We start from the raw sequence: 14414 nt of genomic DNA, 5'->3' as shown, positions 1-14414 counted from the left end.
GGGCTGTAAATATCTCTCTGTTCTTAATTGCATTCCTGAATTTTCACCACACAGAAGAAGGCAGCAGCAGCAGAGCAGGTTGACATTGGAAAAGCAATTTCATGATATCCCATGAGTTTGCAAGCCCATTTTCAAAGGGAAGCCCTGTAAGGGTTCCTTTTGAAAATCAGTTGGCTGTGGAAACTGTGATGCATTTCTTCACATGCATTTGTTCTTGCTTTGAACCAGCATTTTATGCATTAAAATGCCTTTGAAAATTGCCCTTCCTATGTTTTAACTTTAACTTTGCCATGTCACTTAAGGCATTTGCCTTTAGTTTGTCACAAAATCTGCTTAACCTGGGCCTACAACATCCAGTTAGTACCACAGTTCGCATTAATGCAGTAATGAGTTACTTTCAATTTATTGCTCTTAAATGTAAATTTTCTTCCAGGTCATCTCACAATATGACATATTGCAAAGAAATACAGAATAAATGATTCTCAAGATTCTATCACACAATTAAATACAGATATAAACTAATTAAATGTGTGGATTGTGGATATATGCATTTTCATATGTGTGCAATTTTTCAAAGACCTCATCGTGTGCAAACAAGAGAAATCCATCACTTTCGCAGCCAGAAAATTTGTCTTGTCTTCAACCTGTTTCTTTTTCTTCTATGTTTCTGGAATTAAGTTTTAATTTCTTTGTCAGGTGTCTATATTATTATCTTCTTTCGAATTTATCCATCAATATGTGACCAGAATTTTGCAAACTTATAGATTACAGCAAACATGTGGCTTGTCAGAGCTGGCTGGTTCTTCTAGCACTGAGTTCTTCAGCAAAAGCTTAGGTTTAGACTTGGAAGGCCTGGATATTTACACTCTATTCAAACCAAATCTGGTGGCATTTATATAATCCCTTCGTTCCGTTTGCTTCTCCACACCACCACGGCTGCCATGAAGAAGGTTACCAAGATAGGGATCACAATGAAGGGGCACAGGATGTCATATGGAGGATCCCTAAGAGAACGACCAGTAAGGGAACAGTTTATAAAGTAATGCTTATGAATAGCTACAAAAAAATCATCCACCACCTGGTTTGGCCAATAACAATCCAATTTATTAGCAATCAGTAAGGTGCAGTTGGTTAGTTCACCATATGAGCTGCAAATAAACAAAAAGAAAATGTTAGAATAAACAGACATGTACCCCCGGGATTCTTTAGCGTGCCTAGCATTCTGCGTTTAAATCTACGAGTATTCCATAACGTGCGTAGCTTAATTGGCTTAAGGTAATCAGCATTGATAACAGCACCTAACAAGCAATAATAATCACTAATTGGCAATAATTAGAATTTACGCACATAACTCGCTAAGCATATTCAGTAATAAGCTGCGCCTAAATTATAAGGTGTGCAGTTCAAAATGGGTGTGGTCATAGGCGTGGAAATGGGCATTTTGTGGGTGTTCCTAAATTTATGTACATAGTTATAGAATATAGCCCAGTGCGCGTAAATGTACGTGCAGGGATTTATGCCACATTTTCGTTGGTGCAAATGGAGGCGCGTAGTTTTTGATGCTGGGATATCAACTAAGCATATTCTATATACCACGCCTAAATCTTATCGAATATGCTTAAGCAGAAATGTTTTACGCATGGATTTTTTAAAGCACCATGTATAGAATCTGGCCCATAGGGCTCAATTTTATAACAGTGCACCTATATGGCACTTATTCTATAAAGAAAAGTAAATGCCTACTTTCCTTTACAGAATACTAGCATAACAGGTAAAATATGCGCCCATAATTTTAGGGGCAAGTATTTATGCTAGCCATAGAGCTGGTATAAGTATTCACACCTAAATTCCAGAGATACACATGAATGGAGTCAGGGCAGAGAATGAACAGGACTCATACTAATTTTGCACCCTGCCCAAACTCCACCCTTGTGTATGCCTATCTGTAAAATAGGAACTATGTAAGATATGCACATATTATAGAATATTACTTTGGCAGAATTTTGGCATTTACATCTGTATGTACACCCATACTCAGAACATAAATGTTAGCACCTTATTTAGGGGCCCTTTTACTAAGCTGTGGGAAAAGGGCCCTGTGCTAGCAGCGGGGGCTGTTTTTGCCACACGCAGAGACCCTTTTTATCACAGTGGGTACAAAAAGCCAAAAAAAGACATGACAATGCGGTAAGATTTTTTGAATGTGGAAATGCCACATGCTTGGGGTTGAACTACCACCGGCACCCACGTTGGGCCGGCAGTAGCTCCAGAATGGCATGTGGTAACCCCACGGTGGGCTTACTACTGCTTACTAAAATGGCCCCTTACAGAATTACTTCAATAATTTTAGCATTCATGCTTTCATGGGGCTCTTTTATTAAAATGCATTAAAATCTGGGCTTAACGCATTTTAATGCAGGTGTTTCCCTTATGTTAAGCTCATATTTAACTTGATAGTATTTAGGGCTTTTTTAATGTTTTTTTTGCTGGGGGCCATCACTAGTTTTTCTATTAGCACATGGGACTTAATGCAGGAGCACTTACTGCCTCCTATTTAGGAAGAAGTGCTCCTGTGTTAAGTCTGTGTAATCCCATTAGTGAACGCTGAAGTGAATGTGTTAGCTTGATAACGACTCCATGACTATTTCCTGCCCATGACATGCCCCCTCCCAAAAGTATTCTTAAAATAAATAACATGCGATTAGCACACACAAACTGGCAAATTGCCATAATACACGTTAAAGTGTTTTGTGGCCTTTGTTTACATGATAAACGTGTTATAGTTAACATCTTTTAGTAAAAGTGTCCCATTGTTTGCTTTGTTTTCTCAATTTATTTATGTTTGCCTTGAGAGATGTAGGAATTAAAAATTACCCATTAGATAGAAATGCGGATCAGATCAATAGTTCAAGTGAAATGGGAGTAAAATGTCAATAATAAATACATTTAAAAATTAGATTGCTGCAAAACTATTTTACAGCTCATGTAAAATGTATTGAAGTTAAAAAATTAGATGCAGTGGTGTACCAAGGGGGGGGGGGGCAGTGGGGGCAGTCCGCCCCGGGTGCACACCGCTGGGGGGTGCCGCGGCGCGCGCCTGCTCCAAGTTCACTAAACTTCATCACTCATTCGCTGCAGCTCCCTCACCCTGGAACAGGTTACTTCCTGTTCCGGGGCAGAGGGAGCTGCAGCGAAGCGAAGTTTAGCAAACTCAGAGCAGGCGCGCGCTGCAGCACCCTCCCCAGCGGCGTGCACCCGGGGGGGGGGGCGTGTCATTTCGCTGGAGGGGGGAGGAAGGTGTCATTTAGCGGGGGGGGGCACGCTGCACCCGGGGGGGGGGGGGGCGCATCGGCGCTCCGCCCCAGGTGCCATCCAGGCCAGGAACACCACTGATTAGATGGAACTGCTTTTAAACTAGATCATATGGATGTAAAAGGGAATAAGAAGAGGTTAAATGTGTGCTATACGGGTACCATCTATCCTTCTGCATTAGGTGGTATTATGTCAAATTAAAAAAAAAGTGTGTGTTCAACAGCAGCATTTAATTAATGATAAAGGGGATGGAACTCCTCTCATATGAACAAAGATTAACCTCCCTGTTTACTAAGCCATGTTTTGAATGGGCTGTGTTGGCAGCAACCGATAGCGCAGCTTAGTAAACAGTGGGATAAGTCTCTTCAGCTTGGAAAACAGATGGCTGAGAGGGGGGATATGACTGAGGTTTACAAAATCCTGAATGGTGTAGAACGGGTAAAAGTGATTTTATTTTTTACTCTTTCAAAAAATACAAAGACTAGGGGACACTCAATTAAGTTACATGGAAATACTTTTAAAACAAATAGGATGAAATATTTTTCACTCAACAGTTAGTGTATCTAGGTTTAAAAAAGGTTTACACAAGTTCCTAGAGGAAAAGTCCATAGATAGACATAGGGGAAGCCACTGCTTGCCTTGGGATTGTTAGTATGGAATGTTGCTACTATATGCACCCTTTGATTGACTTCCCTATGCGTAATTCCATCCCTGGATCCAGAGAATTCCTAATTCTCCATCATCCTAATTGTAAAAAGATTTTTTACAAGACAGTCCTCTCTGCTGACTTCTCCTATCAATGTACTAATTGGTGGAATCTTCTTCCAAGGGCCGTTAGATCTGTACATGATTACAATGGCTTTCAGAAATGATTACAAACTTTTCTTTTCACAAAGTTCCTGCAACAAGATAATGGAAGACCCAAGCTCTACCAACACACGAGAATGCAAAGACTTCCTTCATTTATGTGACCTCACATGGCCACACATGCAAACAACCCATGCGAAGGGGCATACACTCGACCTCATCTCACACAAACTGTCCACTGACCAGAACCTAATAATAACAGAAACTAAATGGCAGAAACGCCTTGGTCCGACCATTACAAACTATACCTATCTTTAAAATGGCGGAAAAGGGGTTCCCTCATCATACGAGAACATACAACCCACACCATGAGAGGAAAAATAGACTCGGATACATTCTGGCAACAGATATACAACAATGATTGGACAGCACAAACAGACTCCATATACTACCTCTCAGAATGGGACAAAAGATGTAGACACATATTAGACGAAATAGCACCCTTACGTACAAGAACTTCACGCAGAAACAACGCGATACCGTGGTTCAATGAAGAATTTAAAAAATTAAAAACAAAGTCCAGGAAACTGGAACGTGCATGGAAACAAAATAAAAGATGAACACACACTCAACGCATGGAAACAAATACAAAGGAAATACAAATACGCAATAAGACAGACCAAAAGGTCATACTACAAAACTAAAATTGGGCCGGATTACAAAAACACAAAGAAACTATTCCATCTCGTGAACAAACTACTAGACACAACGCCGGTCACCACAACCAATACTGACATCCCATCTGTAGACAACCTTGCTAAATACTTCAACTAAAAAATTACAAACCTACGCAGAACTCTACCTCAAGACAACATGAACATCAATGGTCTAGACCCAACCCCTGGTGAATACCCAGTGGAACGAATCCAGTCAAATTTCACCCTCCTCACCGCCGATACAGTCACCCAGACGATTAATAGGTACTCCAAAAGCCACTGTCAATTGGATACCTGCCCCAGCTACCTAATAAAATCTGCCCCCCACTGCTTCATAACAGATCTCACATCCCACTTAAACTTCATGCTGCAACAAGGCATCTTCCCCAAAGAAAAAGCCAACATCCCACTCACCCCGATACCAAAAGACAACAAGAAAAAAACAAATGACATCACCAACTACTGCCCAGTAGCATCTATCCCATTGGTAGTCAAACTAATGGAAGGCTTGGTAACCAAACAACTTAATGACTACATAAACAAATTCACTATACTACACGATTCACAATCAGGATTTCGCCCCCTACACAGCACCGAAACAGTACTACTTACCCTCCTAACTAAATTCAAGCAGGAAATAACAATAGGTAAAAGAATTCTCCTCCTCCAATTTGACATGTCCAGTGCGTTCGACATGGTCAACCATAATATACTCCTAAGACTCCTAGATTACTTCGGAATCGGTGGAAACACTCTCAAATGGATCAAGGGTTTCCTAACCACCAGAACATATCAAGTGAAATCAAGCACAAACATATCATCACCTTGGAACCCAGACTGCGGAGTACCACAAGGATCACCATTATCACCGATCCTTTTCAACCTCATGATGACCCCACTAGCCAAGGCCTTATCCAACCAAGGCCTTAACCCATTTATCTACGCTGATGACATCACAATATACATCCCCTACAAACCCGATCTGGCAGAAATCACCAATGAAATCAAGCTCAGCTTAAACATCATGGACTCATGGGCTAATGCATTCCAACTAAAACTTAACACAGAAAAAAACATATTGTCTCATCATCTCATCCCAATACAATACACACAAACAAACAAACCCACAAACATCAACATCCCAGGTTACACCCTCCCTATCTCAGACAGCCTGAAAATTCTTGGAGTAACAATCGACCGAAACCTCTCACTAGAGAACCAAGTGAAATCCACCATAAAGAAAATGTTTCACTCAATGTGGAAATTCAAATGCATGAAACCATTCTTCCCGAGGGAAATATATTGCAACCTGATACAATCAATGGTACTAAGCCATGCAGACTATTGCAATGGAATTTATGCGGGATGCAAAGAACAAATCATAAAGAAACTTCAGACCGCCCAAAACACAGCAGCCAGGCTTATATTGGGAAAAACGCGTTTTGAAAGCACCGTACCCCTCCGAGAAAAACTGCACTGGCTCACAATCAGAGAACGTATCACATTCAAAATATGCACAATAGTTCATAAAATTATTTACGGTGAAGCCCCAGGTTACATGACAGACCTCATAGACCTGCCAACCAGAAACACTACAAGATCAGCACGATCATACCTAAATCTCCACTACCCAAGCAGCAACGGACTCAAATACAAATCAACTTACGCATCCAGCTTTTCCTACTTCAGCACACAACTATGGAATGCACTGCCAGAAGCAGTAAAAACCACGTTCGACCACCTAAATTTCAGAAAAGTACTAAAAACAAACCTGTTCAGAAAGGCCTACCCCATTGACCCAACATAAAAACTGGGTTACCTGCGACATAACAAAACCAAAAACAGTAATGGACATTTCCAAACTTTCCTCTTCCTCTCTAAGTTCCCCTAATGCATCTACCATGCAGGAACCTTATTCTACCACAATATCACCTTGTATTTGTTCTTACCGGAACTGTCAAATGCCGTTACGGTACTATGTAAGCCACATTGAGCCTGCAAATAGGTGGGAAAATGTGGGATACAAATGTAACAAATAATAATAATAATCGTAGTAATAATTTATCAGAAGATTTATAACTATAATATGAATGTACTAAATTGTCTGGATTGTAAGTCACATTGAACCTGAACTCTGTTTGGGATAATGTGGGATACAAATGTCATTATAAATAAATAAAATACATAAAAATAAATAAGGTATGAGAAAGAGGGGATCCCTGTGGGACACCACATTCCAATGTCTAAAAGAAAGAAAGAGAATTAGCTTTTTTTTAACCTGAAATGACCTGTATTTCATAAACCATTCACAAGACCATACCACTTATGCCATAGAAATCTAGCAAATGTAACAGGATTTCATGATCCACCAAGTCAAATGCAGCTGACATGTCAAACTGCATGACTAAGATCCTATGCCATAAGAACATAAGCCGTATGCTTATTTCCTCCTAGCACACTGCAATCTTAGGACAGTACAAGTGGTTTTAAAGGAGACAATCTCAACTAGGACTTTCAGAAAACACATTCCTAGAAGCTGGAAAGAGAATGGTTTTCCCTGCTTATGACTGTGGTAAGCAGTTACCACACTAAGACGAGCTCTGACTGAACTTGTTTTTAATCAAAATTAGGAGCTCGATAATGTAGCAATTCACAGTACACCAAAAATCCTCACTAATATTGGATTAATTGAATTGAAAAAGTAGCTTAATACATTATAAATGCTCAATACATCATACCAGTGGAGGAAAAAGCCTCAACAGACTCCTCTTCAATAGACTCACAAGTCCATAAATTCACGGAGTGCTTGCTGTCATCATTTTTGAGCCAATGATGACAGCAAGCACTCCGTGAATTTATGGACTCGTGAGTCTATTGCAGAAGAGGATGTCAAGGCTTTTTCCTCCACTGGTATGCTATATTGAGCATTTGTAATGTATTAAGCTACTTTTTCAATTCAATTAATCCAATATTAATGAGGGTTTTTAGTGAACCAGTGGCGTAGCCACAGGTGGGCCTAGGCCCACCCACTTAGGGCTCAGGCCCATCCAACAGTAGCACATGTTAATGAAAATGCTGCTCTCCACAATACTGGCACCTTCGCTTGCTCAGTTTTCAGCGCATGCCTTTCTGCAGACTACCAAGGTGGAGACTGGAGAGAAGCATTTTCCCATCAGCTGAGATATTTTTTTGGTGTGGGGGTGGGGGAGAGAACATTTGGTGCCCACCCACTTCTTGCCTAGGCCCACCCAAAATCTGCTATCTGGCTATGCCCCTGTAGTGAACTTGTTTTTAAGCCATAGTCATATGGAGAAGATAGTAAAAATTTGGTATACGATAGGAGAAGGGCTTTAAGGTCCTACCAGTATATGCAGGGCTGTGCCAACACGGTAAGCGAGGTAAGCATGGCAGGGGGGTGCCACCCTCTGGGGGGCGCTGCCGCACCATGCTCACCTCGCTCGCCCTCCCGCTCCCATTGTTCAACTACTGCCTGCCCTCTTCTCCCCCCCCCCCCCCAACATCCCTTTTCTTTTTTTTTCTTTTTAAATTTACCTCCGTGGCGGTCCAGCAGCGCAGCGTCAGTGAAGGAGGCGGCGCTCCCGACGTCTCTAGCCTTCCCTTCGCTGTGTTCCGCCTTCTAGAAGAAGGCGGAACACAGCGAAGGGAAGGCTAGAGACGTCGGGAGCGCCGCCTCCTTCACTGACGCTGCGCTGCTGGACTGCCATGGAGGTAAATTTAAAAAGAAAAAACAAGAAAGGAGATGTTGGTGGGAAAGAAGAGGGCGGGCAGTAGTTGAACAATGGGAGCGGGAGGGCAGGGGAGAGACGAGCATGGATGCGAAGGGGGAGGGGAGAAGAGGGCGGGCCAGGCCAACTGGGACATGATGGGAGTGGGAGGACAGAGGAGAGAAGAGCATGGATGCGAGGTGGGGGGGGTCATGGAAGGGAGAGAGGGGAATTGCTGGATAGGGATTAATGGAGGGTGACAGAGGAGCATGGATGGGAGGGGCAGGGCTCAGGGAGAGAGGGGAATTGCTGGATAGGGAATTAGAGATGAATGGAGGGCACAGTGGAGCATGGATGGGAGGGCAGGGCTCAGGGAGAGGGGAATTGCTGGATAGGGATGAATGGAGGGGGCAGGTGACAGAGGAGCATGGATGGGCATGGATTGGGAGGGCAGGGCTCAGGGAGAGAGGGGAATTGCTGGATAGGGAATTAGAGATGAATGGAGGGCACAGTGGAGCATGGATGGGAGGGCAGGGCTCAGGGAGAGGGGAATTGCTGGATAGGGATGAATGGAGGGGGCAGGTGACAGAGGAGCATGGATGGGCATGGATTGGGAGGGCAGGGCTCAGGGAGAGAGGGGAATTGCTGGATAGGGATGAATGGAGGAGGCAGGGGACAGAGGAGCATGGATGGGCATGGATTGGGAGGGCAGGGCTCAGGGAGAGAGGGGAATTGCTGGATAGGGATGAATGGAGGGGACAGATGGGCATGGATAGATATGGATTGCAGGGCAGGGCTCAGGGAGAGAGGGGAATTGCTGGGTAGGGATAAATGGAGGGGGCAGGGGACAGATGGGCATGGATGAATATAGATTGCAGGGCAGGGCTCAGGGAGAGAGGGGAATTGCTGGATAGGGATGAATGGAGGGGCAGGGGACAGAGGAGCATGGATAGGCATGGATGGGAGGGCAGGGCTCAGGGAGAGAGGAGAAATTGCTGGACATAGAGGGGAGGGAAGAGAGATGAAGGAGATGAAATGAGGGAAAAGGAAGAGAGGAGAAAAACTGCAAATGGATGAAGAAAATAGGCACAAGCTGAGGACCAGAAATGAAGAAGAAAGGAGGAAAGGAAAGAAATAAATGGAAAGGAAGCCCTGGAAACGGAGTTAAGAGGACAGATAGCAGCAGAATCAGATACTGGGCCAGCATGATCAGAAAAAGAAAGTCACCAGACAACAAAGGTAGAAAAAAATCATTTTATTTTCATTTTAGTGTTTGGAATATGTCCACTTTGAGAATTTACATCTGCTATCTTATTTTGCAATGTATAGCAGTTTGTTTCTAAGAATATTGCTGACAATTCCTGTCAGTGTGGCAAGTGGTGAGCGATCATTTTCATGGGGGGGGGGGGGGCGCCGCCACCGCCAACTGATAGTCTGCAGGGGGGGCGCCAACTGATAGTCTGCAGGGGGCGCCAGAGACCCTAGGCACGGCCCTGAGTATATGATAGAAAAACCCTCTTCCGCTTGAATGCATAAGATTCTTATGTTTATGATGTCCTTAAAACTAGAGCATGAGAGAAGCTGCTTGAACATTTGCATGAAGACACTATATTCCTTTCAACCTCCAAGCTACTATAGATAAGGAGTGAATGTCTGGGAGAAACAAGATTCTTTGATTCTGTGACTCCATGAATGGAGGAGGCTTAAGGCAGATTGGCAGTCTGATAGTTGAAGAATGAACCATATCTCTTCTGAGACACTGGGCAGTGTGCCAGTATAGAAGAGTTCTGGAAGAACATGAGCTCATATGAAGGCTGGGAGCTGTAATCCCCATGAGTAACATAGTAAATGACGGCAGAAAAAGACCTGCATAGTCCATCCAGTCTGCCCAACAAGATAAACTCATATGTGTATACCTTACCTTGATTTGTACCTGCCTTTTTCAGGGCACAGACCTCTCTCCCTGACAAGTCTGCCCAGCAGTATTTCCCGCCTCCCAACCACCAGTCCCGCCGCCCATCACCGGCTCTGGCACAGACCGTATAAGTCTGCCCTCCACTATCCTCGCCTCACAACCACCAACCTCTCTTCCCCCACCTGCTCCGCCACCCGAGTCTTGAACTGAAAGAAAGTGCAATCACAGAAACACACAGTCTGGGAACTGTTTTAATCAGGCAGAAAGAGTTTAGAGCATAGGTGAAGGCAATTAACTGCGTATGCCTTATTAGGCAACCAGCAAATGTATAATTGCAAATATATGCTTAGTTAAGAGAATAACCTGACAATTGTCTGAAAGTTGGACATAATGCTAACTGTGGGCCCAGGTGGGGTAATCTAATTAGAATAAATGTTGTGGCATAGGGCTGTACAAGTAAAAGACACATAAACTAAGGTAAACCAAAATAAATTGTAACCAATTGTTTATCTACTCTTGATTGACGATTGTCATGATGTATTATTGTAAGCCACAATGAGTCTGCAAATAGGTGGGAAAATGTGGGATAGAAATGCAACAAATAAATAAATAAATAAATAAATAAATAAATAATCCTATAATGGAAGTATTATAGCCTGTCTGGAAAATGTACTTGGAGAGGATAAATGAGTTTATTGTAGAAATTGGAGTTGTGCTGTAGAAAATTGACTGATAAGAGCCACAAGCTGAGATTTTGATTTATAAATTTACAGGCAGCGATTTAGACCAAGAAGAGTGCGGCAAACATTATAGTTTGAGAAAAGCACTTTTCCTTAGATACTCAGCCAGTGATGGTTAGCATTTTGTTAAACACTTAGTGTCAATGGCTAATTAGCCCCCAGTATTCAGTACCGGGCCATGGCTGGGCACCAGCACTGAATATTGGGAGCTGAATGGGCAGGATGGGTGCTTATGTAGACCCGACTAAGACCCTCAAAATTCCCCACCCAGCCTCACTAATACCCTCCTACCCCCCAGCAGCAATGCCCTGTCCCTCCCCCACCCCTGATGTCTAGTGGGTAGGGGACAGCAGTGAGGGTGCTGTGCTCCTGCCCTCATGACCCCTGATGGACCACTAGGGAGAAAAGTAAGCCCGGGGGGGGCCTACCTAGACATCGGGGGAATGGGGGGGCAAGGGCGGGGGAGGGACTTTAGGCCTTACAGACAAGGGTGTAGGAGGGAGGGAGTATTAGAGAGGCTAGGTGGTGGATTGGGAGGGTTTTAGTCAGAAAAAATGGTTACATGAGTGCCAGCCTGTTATTCAGTGCCAGCACCCGCATAGCTAAGCAGCCTAATTTAGGACAGCTTTTGAACTCTCTAAATTTGGCTGCTTAGCTATGCGGGTGCTGGCACTGATTAACAGGCTGACACTCGTGTAACTATTCTTTGTTACTGTTAGCTGTAGCTCTACTCTCATTGGTTACCTCCCTGGGCATGTGAACCCTGTTACCACCTTCACATGTCTTTCCCGCTTGCTCTGGCTTCATCCCTGCAGGGTAACCCCCTCCTCCCATCATGTGCTGGGAAAAGAAAGATTTATATTATTTTATTAGGCATTTGTTATATCACACTTCATTAATCATGTCATAGCGGTTTATAATCCAAATTGTACAATACATTTAAAATCTCTATTGTTATGCCATAAACCCTGCAATCAGCCTTGCTTCTGGCCTATGAGGCTGCATTGTCCTTTCATGCAAGGCGCAGTGCCCTCCAGTGCACGGAGCCAAACATAACATGGCGCCGTGCTCCGACGGGCCTGCGTGAATTGACCCAGCGGGGGGAGGAGCCGAGTAAAGGGAGAAGGTTTCCCGCCGGCCTCTGGTACCCCGCTGGGATGGGAGGGGAAGAACAAGGGGGGTTTATAATGCCCAGGCTGAGCCAGGACGCCATAGTTCTCGGCGTCCAGACATCGGCCTGCATCGACGGCGCCAGCAAGCGCGCCTGCTGGGCTTACACATCGGATCACGCCGCGGCGCCCGGCCCTGTCACCGGATTCGTCACCGGGCCCGGCCTCGACGGCAGCAGAGGCGCATGACCCTGTCGGCTGATCACATCTTGGGCCCTGGGAAGTCCGACCCCAACTGCTGCAGCGGCGGAGCAGACCGAGCTACAGGCGCATCGCCCCCCAATCTGGCAACCCCTCTCATCAGTTGCGACTCACAGTAAGTAAAAAAAAAAAAACGCAGCCGTGCCGCCAGAGGGACACGTGGTCGGGCTCCTTTCCTGTTGGGTTGTTCCCTATCTCCGGCCCCAATATAAATAAATAACAATTCCAAGCTGTCGGAGGCTTGTGTTCGGGTTTTGATGTAGGCCAGCCCCTGCCCTGATAGTAGCGGCGGTGCAGTGCGAGCTACCCCTCCCATTGACTGTGGTGCAAAAAAAAATCTGGCTGCCCAGGTCCGTGTGTTGGGGATCGGCATGGGGGGCAGAGACATGTATAGGGCCGCATGGGTTTCGATACCTGGGTAGTGAGTGTCTGGGATGGATTGGGAATAGGAAGAGAGTCCCAGGTCTTCTTTCCCTGGTGTGCGTGTGCGGGATACGTCTTTTGGGGAGGGGCCTAGTGGTTGGAGCACCGGCCTTGCAATTCTATGTCGGCTGGTACAAGTTGTTCAGACCATGCTGTGCTATTTCTTCTGTCCCGGTAGCGAAACGTAGGTGGGTGGGAGTATTATTTGAGCATGTGAGCATGAGATGTCTTTCCACATGGCTGCTATGTTGGGGTTTTGTCATGTTGTGACCCCCCCCCCTTTGTGTTTGGGGATTCAGGCGTAGGTAGTGCGGCTCGTCCGTTTATGCTGGCATTTAAAAAAAAAGAGAGAGTGGGGTGAGCCACCATACAGGCATCATAAGTAAGGCCCAGGCGTGTGTTGTCATCCCCCCCCCCCACGACACCCATCCGAGGAGGTCAGTTGGGGGCTGCGTACATGCATCTGCGGGGCCTGCTGCGCTCTGTGCACATGCTGGGGTGGTTGCAGATTAAAATATATATATATATATATATTTTTTTTTATATAATAAAGGAATAAACGAGTTCGGTAACCAGCCGCAGGATATGATACTAAACGATTATCTTGTTTTAGTTTATCCAGCTTCCACCTGTTTCTCCATTTCCAGTTTCTACTAACCCCCCCCCCCCCCCCCCCCCCGGGCAGAATGGAAATGATGACCGCAGATCCCGAGAGCAAAGACCGCGCATGAGAGAGCGGTGTGGAAGATGCACTGCCCGCAATATCAAACAGAAGCAAGTAATAGCCGGCAATGCAGAGAGCTCAATGTGCAGCGCGCATGGGATGGCATGACCAGCTTACGCGGCAAACAAAAGACCCCAAAAAGAAAACCAAAGCGATGGCAGCTGTGTGGAGTCTCCCACCGGCGCACCGAGCAGACACGCCTAGCCCCTGGTCAAAACCCCCGTCCTTTCCTGTGGGGACAATGCCTTAACCAATGACTCAGGGTATAGTAGCGTGGGCCACGGATATCCCGGGGACAATGATGGTCCAATGCCGGGCATTCCTGAACCCGGTTACACCTTCCAAAAACATCTGTTATTGGAAGAGAACCCATACACAATGCCACAATGCAAACAGGCACGGGCGAAACGAGAGACATGACGAGCAGTATGGAGTGGAGATATCCCACATCGACAACAGACCCAGGTACGTCCAGCAGGTTTGAAACAGTGCGCAATGCAAATATTAATGTAAATGGGGATAACGTTGGGTGGGTAGCAGGGCGCATTACTACTGGCATTGGGGCACACGAGCGCCCGCTATCCGCTACATCGATCATGGGGGGACAGAGCTCACACCAAAGGATGTTAGACGAAAGAGGGAGGCAAAGGATGCCCCTAACAGACCATACGAAACATATTGA

At 45.1% G+C, this 14414-nt stretch overlaps 1 protein-coding gene across 1 annotated transcript in view; it reads right to left on the bottom strand.

Annotated features, from left to right (window-relative positions):
* Nucleotides 1–379: 379 nt before the first annotated feature.
* RAMP1 (receptor activity modifying protein 1) overlaps nt 380–14414 on the bottom strand; it is a 387176-nt gene continuing 373141 nt past the window's right edge. The window contains 1 exon segment of the mRNA XM_030209593.1: nt 380–1148. Coding sequence (XP_030065453.1) covers nt 893–1148 — 256 coding nt within the window. The 3' untranslated portion in view covers nt 380–892.

Source organism: Microcaecilia unicolor, chromosome 7 (assembly GCF_901765095.1).
Source record: "Microcaecilia unicolor chromosome 7, aMicUni1.1, whole genome shotgun sequence".
NCBI lineage: Eukaryota > Metazoa > Chordata > Amphibia > Gymnophiona > Siphonopidae > Microcaecilia > Microcaecilia unicolor.
The sequence above is the reverse complement of the archived record's forward strand: the minus strand, read 5'-3'. Positions and strand labels throughout refer to the sequence as shown.